Source organism: Xyrauchen texanus, chromosome 5 (genome assembly GCF_025860055.1).
Source record: "Xyrauchen texanus isolate HMW12.3.18 chromosome 5, RBS_HiC_50CHRs, whole genome shotgun sequence".
Taxonomy (NCBI): Eukaryota; Metazoa; Chordata; class Actinopteri; order Cypriniformes; family Catostomidae; genus Xyrauchen; species Xyrauchen texanus.
In genome coordinates, this window is record NC_068280.1 from 27,852,637 (window position 1) to 27,864,381 (window position 11,745).

At 38.9% G+C, this 11,745-nt stretch overlaps 1 protein-coding gene across 3 annotated transcripts; it reads left to right on the forward strand.

Moving 5' to 3' along the window:
* The first annotated feature begins 1,818 nt into the window (after positions 1–1,818).
* On the forward strand, positions 1,819–8,415 carry LOC127643928 (complex I assembly factor TIMMDC1, mitochondrial-like). 3 transcript variants are annotated; one of them, XM_052126881.1, is made up of 8 exons: positions 1,819–2,291; positions 2,958–3,197; positions 3,467–3,632; positions 3,891–3,979; positions 5,501–5,568; positions 5,759–5,837; positions 7,052–7,162; positions 7,290–8,415. In XM_052126881.1, the coding sequence occupies exons 2-8, from the start codon at positions 2,965–2,967 to the stop codon at positions 7,432–7,434; spliced, it is 891 nt and encodes a 296-aa protein (XP_051982841.1). In that variant the 5' UTR covers positions 1,819–2,291; positions 2,958–2,964; the 3' UTR covers positions 7,435–8,415. The 3 variants fall into 3 exon arrangements, with proteins under 3 accessions (XP_051982841.1, XP_051982840.1, XP_051982839.1); XM_052126880.1 differs by having other exon boundaries at positions 2,955–3,197; positions 7,290–8,414; XM_052126879.1 differs by lacking the exon at positions 1,819–2,291 and having other exon boundaries at positions 2,313–3,197; positions 7,290–8,414.
* The last annotated feature ends 3,330 nt before the right edge of the window (positions 8,416–11,745 follow it).

Here is an 11,745-nt window from a genome sequence, read left to right on the forward strand (position 1 = left end):
GAGGGCATTCACGTATGGTAATAATTTCACATTTGGCAATATTAAGCTTTAAACCTGAGAATTTAGAAAAATAGCTAACTATCTCAATTACTTTAGGAACCTGATCAAGACCTTTTAAAAATAATGTTGTATCGTCAGCCAATTGACTAAGTATAATTTCCTGTCCAAACAATTTAATTTTTCAATACTTGAGTTTTTAATTAAGAGAGCCAACATTTCTGTAGCCAGAATAAACAATGAGGGTGACACGGAGCAACCTTGTTTAACTCCTCTCTTGATATCAAATCTGGTGAAGTACCTGTTGGTAGGGCCACTGAACTATTGGTATTTGTGTAAAATAACTGAATAATATTCCAAAAATTTTGACCAAACCCATACATTTTCAAACATTTAAAAATAAATGAATGTTCTAACATATCAAAGGCTTTATAAAAATCAAAAAATAATATAACCCCATCATCCTCTATTTCTTGATTAAATTCCAGCAAGTCCCGCTTCTCCAGTTAAGAAAGTCTTGAATAATTGCTGGGAATACGAATATAAAAAATCAACAAGTTTTGGATGGACAGCTAATAAGGAGGCTCAAAGTATAGGAGTTAGAGAGCTCGACATTTCCCCTTCTGTGGCTATGTCAGCAATTCCTCCGTGGCTTTTCCCAATGCCTCTAGTGGACCTACAGTTGTATGAAGAGAAGCACAACAAGGAAAGAAATGTGTTGGATAGTGTAACAGTACAACAATATATTGATCAAACATACTATAAGGCAGTGCAAATTTATACAGATGGATCAAAGGATCCTGATTCTGGATTTACTGCAGCAGCAGTTTACATACCTAATTTTAAAGTTAAAATTTCAAAGAGGAACACTAACCATATTTCGGTATATACTTCTGAATTAATAGCAATATTCCTAGCTCTTCAATGGCTTGAGGAAATACAACCTACAAGGTCAGTGATATGTTCAGATTCACTTTCAGGTATCAATAGTTTGTCAAGTGGCATGTCAGTAGCAAGACAAGATCTGATATATGAAGTGATGCAGAGTCTATTTAGAATAAAATAATCTGGGCTTATTGTACAATTTTTGTGGGTACCATCTCATGTGGGTGTTAAAGGAAATGAGGAGGCAGACCATCTGGCTAAACAGGCTTTGAATCATTCTCAAATTGACATTCAAGTATCATTTAGTAAAACTGAAGTTAAAGGAATTATAGCGAATGAAATAAGAAAGATATGGCAGAAAGAATGGGATAGTGGAATTAAAGGAAGACACTTGCATCGTATTCAAAAAGTAGTTGGTCTGGAAAGAAGAAAATTTGGAAACAGGAAAGAGGACGTTTTAATTTCTAGAATGCGTATTGGACATTGTGCACTAAATAAATGTTTGTATAGAATAGGGAAACATGAGACTGGTAAATGTGATAAATGTGGTCTAGAAGAATCTGTAGAACATGTTGTTATAAAATGTGATGCATATGAAAGAGCAAGATTACATCTAACTCAAGCCTTAAGATCTTTGGGAGTAAATGACGTATCTCTTCAGGTTTTGCTAGGAAATGGCCCAAAGCAATCAAGAATTTATGAAGAATTATTTAATTTCTTAAAAGATACAAGATTGATTAATAGGATATAAGGTTTTTTTTTTTTTTCTCTCCTATCCCCTTTCTCCAACTTTCCAACCATTTAGCGCTGCACACTCCAATCCAGTAGGTGGCGGGAATGCACCATTTAAGTTGGATTGCCAACCGCCATAAAACAACAACAGAAGAAGTCCCGCTTCTAGAATCTACCACACTTCCTACCATGCGCACTCCACTCTCAGTCCAGCCGTAGCCAACCGTCCGCCCTGCGATAGACTCCAGAAATTTGTTGTTTAGGTCAAAGGTCTGGCTACGCGAGACTATTGCTAAACTGACTCGAGATCAGCTACAGCCTGCATTTAACACTGGATTTCTGATTCTGGATTTCACTGTGGCATCAATGCCCTTTAGCCTCCAACCGCGAAACGTTTCGAAACTTACGTGACTTGGCCTGTTTGATACGCGCTCCGAAGCAGTGGTTCGAAACAAATGATTTGTACAAGTTTCAAAGCTTCATGAAGTGTTTCGAAGCACCCATAACTATTTGAAGGGTGATTCCATCTATACATGTAAACACCGTGGCAAAACTGTAAAATATATTGTTTCAGTGGTCCTCCACCACTAGATGGAGAGAGTGGGTCGTTTTGAAATAAAGTGAACATGTTGACATTGTGATGTTCGCTGAAGGAGAATTGAATCAAATGAAAGCAGGTAGGGGTTGTCTGACTTTAGGAAGGCTAGTCCAAAACCTATTAATTTATACTCTTTTCGCTTCAATAAATATATTGTCATGCTTCCGTTTACTGACCTGCATTCAGGAAACTTACATAGCTTTGCACCTCGAGCAATGCCATTCGTCAATTACTGTGTAATTTACTCGTAATACTTTACTACAAAGTGCTTTTTTAAAGCTGTTGAATGTGCTTGTTAATAATGTTGACTTAGACTTTTAGTCACAGCTCGTATAGAATTTTTAATAGAATCCTGTAATTGCTTACTTGATACAATACAATTAAGTCAGTGATTGTTTAGATGGTTAGCGGTTTCTCCTCTACTGTTTGGTTAGTTAAGATTATCTTTTTTTGTACATATCACATTTGTTGATAATTTGATCTGATTGTAGCAGCTTTTCAAACTTTTTTTCTCTCCAGCTCTTTACAAAGTTAGCCGCCACAATGTCCTGAATACATACTTTTTACTCCTGTCTGATTCCAGATACTCTGACAGCTGTGTTGCTTTAGGTGTTAAAATCCAGCCTGTCTCCATAGATCTCTTCTGCCCTCTAACCACAGGGCATGCATGCATGCCAGTGTGGATTAAAGTGCATAAAAACATTCTCATTCCTCTGGCCACGTGTTTCTCTAATTTATTTAGCAGCCTGATTATGCATACTGCACGGAGGAAGGGTTCATCAACCACATATGGAGGTACAGATGCAGAGAGGCTGAGCTCACATCCTGGACCACTCAGGGGTCTCTTTGGGTTCACTCTTCCTTGTGTACATGCAGCTGATATTGCCTCCATACAAACCAGCATCAGTTCCTTGCCACAGCACATAGGCAAGCCAGAGTTCCCTGACACAGGATGGGACCGCATCAAAGATATTTTCTTCAGGGGGTTAGTTTCACTATGTCCATCAATACAGTGTTATGATATGTTTCTTCTGCCATTTTTATTGAACCAAAAGTGTAGACAGTACTTTACTATTTATAAGTCAAGTTTAATAAATGTGAAATACATTTACCCCCATTGGACCAAGCCCAGCCATGTGATAACCACAATGTTTGTATGCACAATAACAAATTAACTGTAGGAAGCAATGTTTTAATAATCTGGTAATGTGAGCATGGCGAATTATCTTGTCACTGTTTCTACTTTCTTCACAGTGATGGTCAGATGTACTCGGAGGAGTTAAGAAGTATAGTAAAGAGTGGCATTGCTGCAGCCATGGTGGGGATGGTCTATGGAGGCCTACCTGGAGCCAGACATGCCCGGGAGAGATTCATACAACTCAGCAAGGCTGAAATTTACCAAAACAGAATGGATGCAGTGGTGAGACAAAGGACAATGTGAAAGAATATTTATCTCTTTGCATGCATAATTTATGTTGTGAGTAACGTTTAATTCACACACTCACCTGCTCTCATATTTATTGATATAGCACTTTGAGATATAATTTGTAGAGGCTTGTATTACTGATACTCCTATGATTTTTATTTAGCATTTTGTGTAGCTGAAGAATACATTATTTTATATTATAAATTAATGCATAGTGATGTTTTGATTTGTATGGGTGTTTTAATCCAACAGCGATCTGCTCATAATGCAGCTATTCGAGGTTTTGTGCGCTTTGGCTGGAGGTGGAGCTGGAGAGTAGCAGCGTTTGTAACCTTGTTCAAGTGAGTTTAGATTCTAGAGACATGGTGAGTTTTAATAAGAGCATTAAATGTTTGACAATATTAAATTTTTTTCATCTTGCTTTTTGTTTTGTATTGAATATTTTATGTTGTTATGATTAATGTTAACAATCTAAATAACGGTAAATAGAATAGAACCAGCATAGAATAACTGTAACATTTGTATACAGCAATTAAACAAGAACTATATATATATATATATATAAACTGTAATTATACAGTGCATTCAGAAAGTATTCAGACCTCTTAATTATTTCCACATTTTTATGATGTAGCAGCCTTATGCTAAAATGCTTTAAATGTATTTCCACATCACTCTACTCTCCATATTGACCAAGCATAAAAAGATTTTTGATAACTTTGCAAATTTATTAAAAAGAAAAAACTTAAATATCACATTGACATAAGTATCCAGACCTTTAACTCAGTACTTTGTTGAAGCACCTTTGGCAGCGATTACAACTTCAAGTCTTTTTGGGTATCATGCCATAATTCTCTGCAGATCCTCTCAAGCTCTGTCAGGTTGGATGGGGACCGTCAGTAGACAGCCATTTTCAGGTCTCTCCAGAGATGTTCGATTGGGTTCAAGTCCAGGCTCTGGCTGGGCCACTCAAGGACATTAACAGAGTTGTCCCCTAGCCACTTTCATTGTCTTGGCTGTGTGCTTGGGGCCATTGTCCTGTTGGAAGGTGAACCTTCGGCCCAGTCTGTGGTCCTGAGTGCTCTGGACCAGGTTTTCATTAAGAATATATCTGTATATTTGCTTGCTTGCTTTCCTTCAACCCTGACAAGTCCGGCAGTCCCTGCCACTGAATTTGGTTTAATTACATATGTCATTGTGGTATTTCCGTTTTTTTCTTCTTAAAAATTTGCAAAGTTATAAAAAAAATATTTGTTTTGCTTTGCCATTATGTGGTATGGATTGAAGATTGACGTGAAAGAATAGTTAAAGCATTTTAGCATAAGGCTGCAACAAAATGTAAAAAGAAAATGAAGGGGTCTAAATAATTTCTGAATGGACTGTATAATTAAAAACTTATATATACTGACAACAACAGTTTTTGGTGGGGGGAAATGCATGTTCAATGTCACAGCTTACTAAAAGTCACGCAATAGTCAGCTCAAAGTGAAATGTGCTAAAATCAAGATTTTTCCCATAAACTGCCATTGTTTTCATAATTCAAAACAAAATTCACCCCCGAAACAGAGCTTAAAAAAATCAAGGTTTTATAATCAGTGACTTTCTAAAAACAATATGGAGTAGGATAAAATAAAATACATAATCTCTACATTCGGGTCTTTTGAGAGTAAAAAAGCATAGGTTTACAAACTGGATCTGGATCATTGCAGTTCCAGTAATGAGCTCTGCATTTGAAAACATAGTCACGTCAGAATTAAATTGGAGTGGTGGTGTTTTATAAAGCATTTGTTACTGCAGAGCAGTTAATAAGTTAGTTTCAGAAAATATGAAAAACTTTGCAAATTGGTCTCTCTTTTTTACAGCACTGTAAGTACAGGCCTGACAGTATACAGAGACAAAAATGATCTGAGCCATTTTGCCGCAGCAGGTGGTGAGTTTCCCTAGTTGGCAAACTCTTCCTCTCTTTTTTCTGCTCACTGTACCAAATTGAGAATTGTGATAGTACTCCAGTCTAACTGAAAATGTGTGTGTGCCTAAAATCCTTTCAATTGTAGCCATACAACTAAGATGAGCTTTATAGTCAGGAGAGGATGACCTTAATTCCATGTGTTCGTGTTTAGCTGTCACAGGAGGAGTTTTCCGGCTGAATCTGGGATTTAGAGGGCTGCTGGCTGGTACAGCCATAGGAGGTGCATTGGGGTGAGTGGAACAGGGGGAGAGAAAGAGATTACTTTTCTGTGTGTGCACGTGCACTAATTTGTTTGGACAAGCGGCATTCTAATAGTGCTGATATTTCATAGAATTTAAAACCATTTGGTACGTGTGACTGTGGCCAAGTCCACACTAACAGATTTAGTTGAAAACGCATTCATTTTGATTTGTTATTGGCTCTCAGCCACACTGAACGATCACTGAACTGAAAACACTTACCATAGCTGTATACTTTGGAAAACAAAGTATTCATATTTAAACGGATTAGTGTGGACGTGGCCTGTCTGTGGTTGCTACATAGAAATCTAATTCTTGATGTTGTTTTGTTTCTTTTGAAACAGTTTTCATTGACAGAGCAAAAATGAAAATAGCTGGCCATATTGTGTCTGAAATGTCAGTTACTCAATATTAACTGTTTATAGAACTGTTTAAAAGCGATATCACACTCGCAATTGTACTGTTGTGCTGAATATCAACAGCTGAGTCAAAGCCATGCTGATATTAAAGTTGCACTCAGTAAAAAAAAAGATCTAATTTAAAATGTTTGAATACATATTTTAGGTTGCTAGGGAGGGTAGAGTCACATGTGGTAACCTCCTCGTAGTCATGGTTTGTGGTTCTCGCTCTCAATGGGGCACGTGGTAAGTTGTGTCTGGATCGCAGAGAGTAGCATGAGCCTCCACATGCCAGAGTCACTGCGGTGTCACAACAAGCCATGTGATAAGATCGCTGGATTGTCTGTCTCTGAGACTTGTCCTCCGCCACCCGGATTGAGGGGAGTAACCATGCCACCCCGAGGACCTAGTGGGAATCGGGCATTCCAAATTGGGAGGAAAAGGGGATTAAAAAAAAAAGCTGTTTTATTCTACATGGAGAGGGTCTCCTCATGGGGGCTGCTATTTTGTGATCACACGACCAGTTGAATACTACTCTCATAATCTCTGTAACCACCCTGTTATTGGACACTTACTCATGGATTAAATAAATTATGTCTGACTGCAAATAGTGAATTTCTACTATGACATTGGTGACTAAAATCTATTGTGCTCCAATGAGGCTGCATCTACATCCCTAGGTGTCAGTGTAAGTCCAAGATGACAAATTAAAAAAAGTTAGTGTACCTTTTAATACAATGGCACTCTTTCTCGAGTAATATTGCTTAATTGAAATTTGCATTTAATTGATATGTGATGTCATCACAGGCTGCCAGCTGGAGTTTTAATTATGGGCCTGCAGAAGCTTGGGGGTGAGACCTTGTGTGACAAGAGGCGACGAGAAAGGAGGGAGTTACATCAGCTGAGAGTCACTGAATGGTTTGTTCCACTAGGGGAAAAGTCTTCTTTTTTTTTGTTGCAAGAATTACGCACTTGTATGACAGAATTTATTTGCTCATTTACTCCTTTGAACAGATAATTGAACTCATTGAACTCTCCTTTGCAGGAATGCTCGTCTAAAGCTTACAGATGACCTCATTGGAGAAATCAGTGGGCAAGATCATGATGCTGATATTGACCTTCAACGAATAGAAGAGCTGCTTAATCAAAATATGAACGAGATAGGAGCACAGGGCTCTGACAACAATTGACATTACAAACTTGAATGTGTTACTGGGCACTGGCAGAGGCACATAGACCCTATATGCAATGTATGCAATGGAAGGTGAGAGAGGGGCACTATTGTAAGTGTTGCATACATTGTTGAAAATGGGTAGTTGCACCCCTGGACACAGGTGCCCAAAAACTGCATTTCTGAATTCTTGCATTTACAACTAACATAACATGGATAAGTGTTTCTTTAGGTTTCTATAATTGAGGATTTGACTGTACTAGTCTGAGCAGTTAAGAAATGTTATTTATTCTACACCACTGAGGTATGAGATTAAATGTTTTTAGATATAAAAACAGAATGTCAAAACTACTCATGCTCTTAATTTTGTGGATGATGTTGAAATTATGTTCAAATTATTATTCTATGTATCAATACATCTGTGCATGTGCATCTGTGCATGTGTGTGCCTTTGTGTTTGTCAGAGATGGTGCTCTTAGCTTGTCAGCTGCACTTCATCTTCATCAGACAGTATGCATATAATCGATGTTTTAATTAAAGAATTAAAACACCAGTTAAATTTTGGGCAATAATACTGTTGTCAACGTAGAGTATAGGGGGCTGTAAAAAGTGTAAAGAAGTTTAAATATTATTAATCATGTTTATGAAATATGCAACTAAATTTGATACACGAAAAAGCTTTTCATTATCACCTCACAACATCTAGGATCCCATGTTGTCCCTGAATGAAACAATAACTGATCAGGCTAAATAACAGATGTGATGGCTATATGATATGAGTGGCCAGCAACTTAATTATATACCTGGAATTCTTGAGTAAAAGTAGTGCAATTATGCATTCATTGGATATTAGAAGGAATTTATGATGCCAGCAGATGTTCATACACAGACTTGGAATGCAGTGTTATCATAAAACAATTTTTTATTTGATTTATTAGTTAAAATAAAAACATGTTTGGGAAAAACTAACACATCTTTATTGCGCCAAAATATTAAATGTTATATAATAAAAAAAAGACCACAAATTATCCTTAGTTTCATTTTTTTTTTATCTACAGTATATTATTTAACCCTGTAAAATTCTCCTTCATTAAACACGAGTTATTCAGATCAATATTGAGAAATCAAATAGAATGAAACGGTGTAAAATCAGGTAAATGCGTTAACTGCCCTGAACGTAACAGCACTGAACATATCTAAATATCCCAAACCTGAAACACAGAAAAACTAAAACCAACAATCATAGATTGAAAACAAACAAAAATGAAACTAAATTGAATGAACAAACTGGAAAAAGCAAAAGTTGGTCATAATAAATTGTGAGCGCACTACTTCTAGTCAAGCCTATTCACTTCAGTGATAACATCCCCAACATACCTATGAAATTATTTGTATTTTTTTCAAATTCCAGTTTCTTTTTTTCCCAAAAACCGTGTTTTCCATATTTTTTTTTCTAATTAAATGAATTCATAGAATTGTAATCAAATGAAAAAACAAACTAATGTTCAACATACTATTACATTATTTTTATCAAACGAAGTGCTTCTATACGGATTCTCACAGCACATCGAAAACACAAGATTTTGCTTTTTTCAGTGCTGCACAGCAGAGCATAATGAAAACATTGATGACAGTTTTATTCAGTACAGCTTCGTTTTTGCTTGTGAGTTATTGCTTAAATATAATGTAATTTCTATTTTATTATTATTAATTATTACTACATTGAATATTACATTTTACTACACAGTAGTATATTTCTGTCACAATTTCTTCAATTTCATGCACCTGGTTAGACTGAGCTTTTATTTTGGGGAAAAGCAGAATGAGGCAATTTGAGTTTGTATGTTTTTGATGGCCTTCGGCCTGAGACAGCTGGGATAGGCTCCAGCACTACCCATGATCCTGCATAGGACAAGAGGCTATAGAGGATGGATAGATGAATATTTTTGATGACAGCTTCACACCTCCAGATAAGCAGTGGTTATTTGTATGCTGCATATTTATATGGCTTAAATGCCCTTATTAAACCACAAAAGGTTGCGATTTAATCATGTAAATATATTGTCTGCATGTGTAAGGCATTTCAAGGTTAATGTCTACTCTGCTGTCTGTAATCTATTACAAACACAGAGGCTATATGATGCTTATGCTCTTGTTGAAGTTATCAGAGTATAAGTGGTCTGCTTCACACATTACCTCTGAAGCACACAGCACACTCAGACAGTATTTATTTAATTAAATCTCAGCCTTTTGTGATTTAATCACACTAGGACATATCATGATTTATTTTATTAATTGAGCATGAATACATAAATTTGATCCCAAATATGTTAAATTCTGTGACATTCCATGGTTTAAAGTTAATTAATTTTTTTTTAACTGGATTCTGTGAATCCACTCATCGCAGAAATCATAGGGCCCTATAATTGTGTGTCCCCCTCACCCACACACACATACAAAAAAAGGAAACATTGATGAACCATTCCAGACTAATTTCTTAAATTGTGCATCCTCGTTTCCTCGCTCCTCCGTCCTCAAGCCCGTGACGCGGAACCCAATCAAAGTCCACCATCATTAATTACGCATCAATTCTCTAAATGCACCATGAGAAGGGTTGAGCGAGGAAGCACAAGTGCATCATATGCAGAGATTTTTTTGTCAAAGCACCTGATGCACACATAAATTCTCTCAAAATCTGACACAACAGTTTTCATTTGCTTAAATTTACTGTTTAAATAAACCCTAATTGTCACATACTTTTAAAGTGCATCTTGAATTTTTAGCTTTTATTATGAAACGTCTAGGTTATGTATGTAACCTCCGTTCCCCGATGGAGGGAACGAGACGTTGTGTCGGAGAAGCGACACTAGGGGTCTCTCTTGAGTGCCGAAATATGCCTCTGACTTATGAAAAAAGGCCAATGAGAAGTTGGCAGACAGTATTTGCATACCCCGCCCCCGGACATACGGGTATTTAAGCGGGCAAATACGGGAGTTCATTCAGGATTTTTCTGAGGAGCCGGAAATGGTCCGGCCACAACAGTGGCTCGGCTCAGCGACATGGTAGGGAGGACACAACGTCTCGTTCCCTCCATCGGGGAACGGAGGTTACATACGTAACCTAGACGTTCCCCTTCTGTCGCTCTCTCGACGTTGTGTCGGAGAAGCGACACTAGGGGTCTCACTTAAATCATGCCATGCGCTGGCCTGTGTACGTGAACTGCTGATACAGATCAGGTATTCTTACGTGCAAACGCGACCAGCTGTATCAGGCTGCACGTACCCTTCCCCAATGCCCCATTAAAGTCATCAGAATCCTTCTGGTTACCCTAGTGAGGGGAACAAGGTGATGCTTGCCAACCTGGGATGGGCCAAGCCTGGCTGGGCCTCTTTTCTCTCTATGTTTCTCGCATAGAGCAATTAAGGGAAGGGGGTCTTACCCAGTTTCCTATTCTTTCAGGGGGAGAAGACTCTGCGGAGACCACACCTACCCTGCAGGGGAGGACAAGGTGGCGAATACATCACATGGCCGCTTAGGTCCTATGTGGGAAAGTTGGCGCGGTGGTAGATCCAACCTCGTAGAGGGGGGAGTTGCTACAGTACGGTGACCGAGGCAGTTGGAACTGCCTAAGGTAGACACGGGAGCCCACTCGTGAGGGGACAGTACCGCGGAGATTACACACAGGGGGAGTCCGCGTAGGAGGCCTTTAACCTGTGGAGCACCTATTCCAGTACAGGGTAGATTAAGTACCCATAGTGGATTGGGTCGGCGTGTTCCTCCGCTGAACTGCGGACCCATGAGGGCTAGGGAGGAATCAATCAGGGATCCGAGAGGTGGGATCTCCTGGGAAATAAGGCTCACTATTTTACCTCGGCTGAGGAAAAAGGCGCTAGGTGCAAGCGATTCACCCGGCCAGTTCGTCAGCATGTTACCGAGTTCTACAGGCTCGGACCTGAGAAAAAACGAGATGATACCGACTCAACAAGATTGTAAAATCTTGTGAAGGTATTGGGTGTTGCCCACCCTGCTGCTCTACAGATGTCTGCTAGGGAGGTGCCCTTGGCCAGTGCCCACGAGGACGCAACACTTCTGGTTTAGTCCGCGCGAACCCGCAAGGGGTGGGGGGGTTGCACAGCCTGGGTGTGATAACCAAATGAAATGGCGTCGACAACCCAGTGGGCGAGCCTTTGTTTGGAGACAGCGTTCCCATTCTGCTGTCCCCTGAAGCAGACAGAGAGCTGCTCAGAACGTCTAGAGCTCTGCGTGCGGTCCAAATAGATACGCAAAGCACGTACCGGACACAGCAACGAAAGGGCTGGGTCTGCCTCCT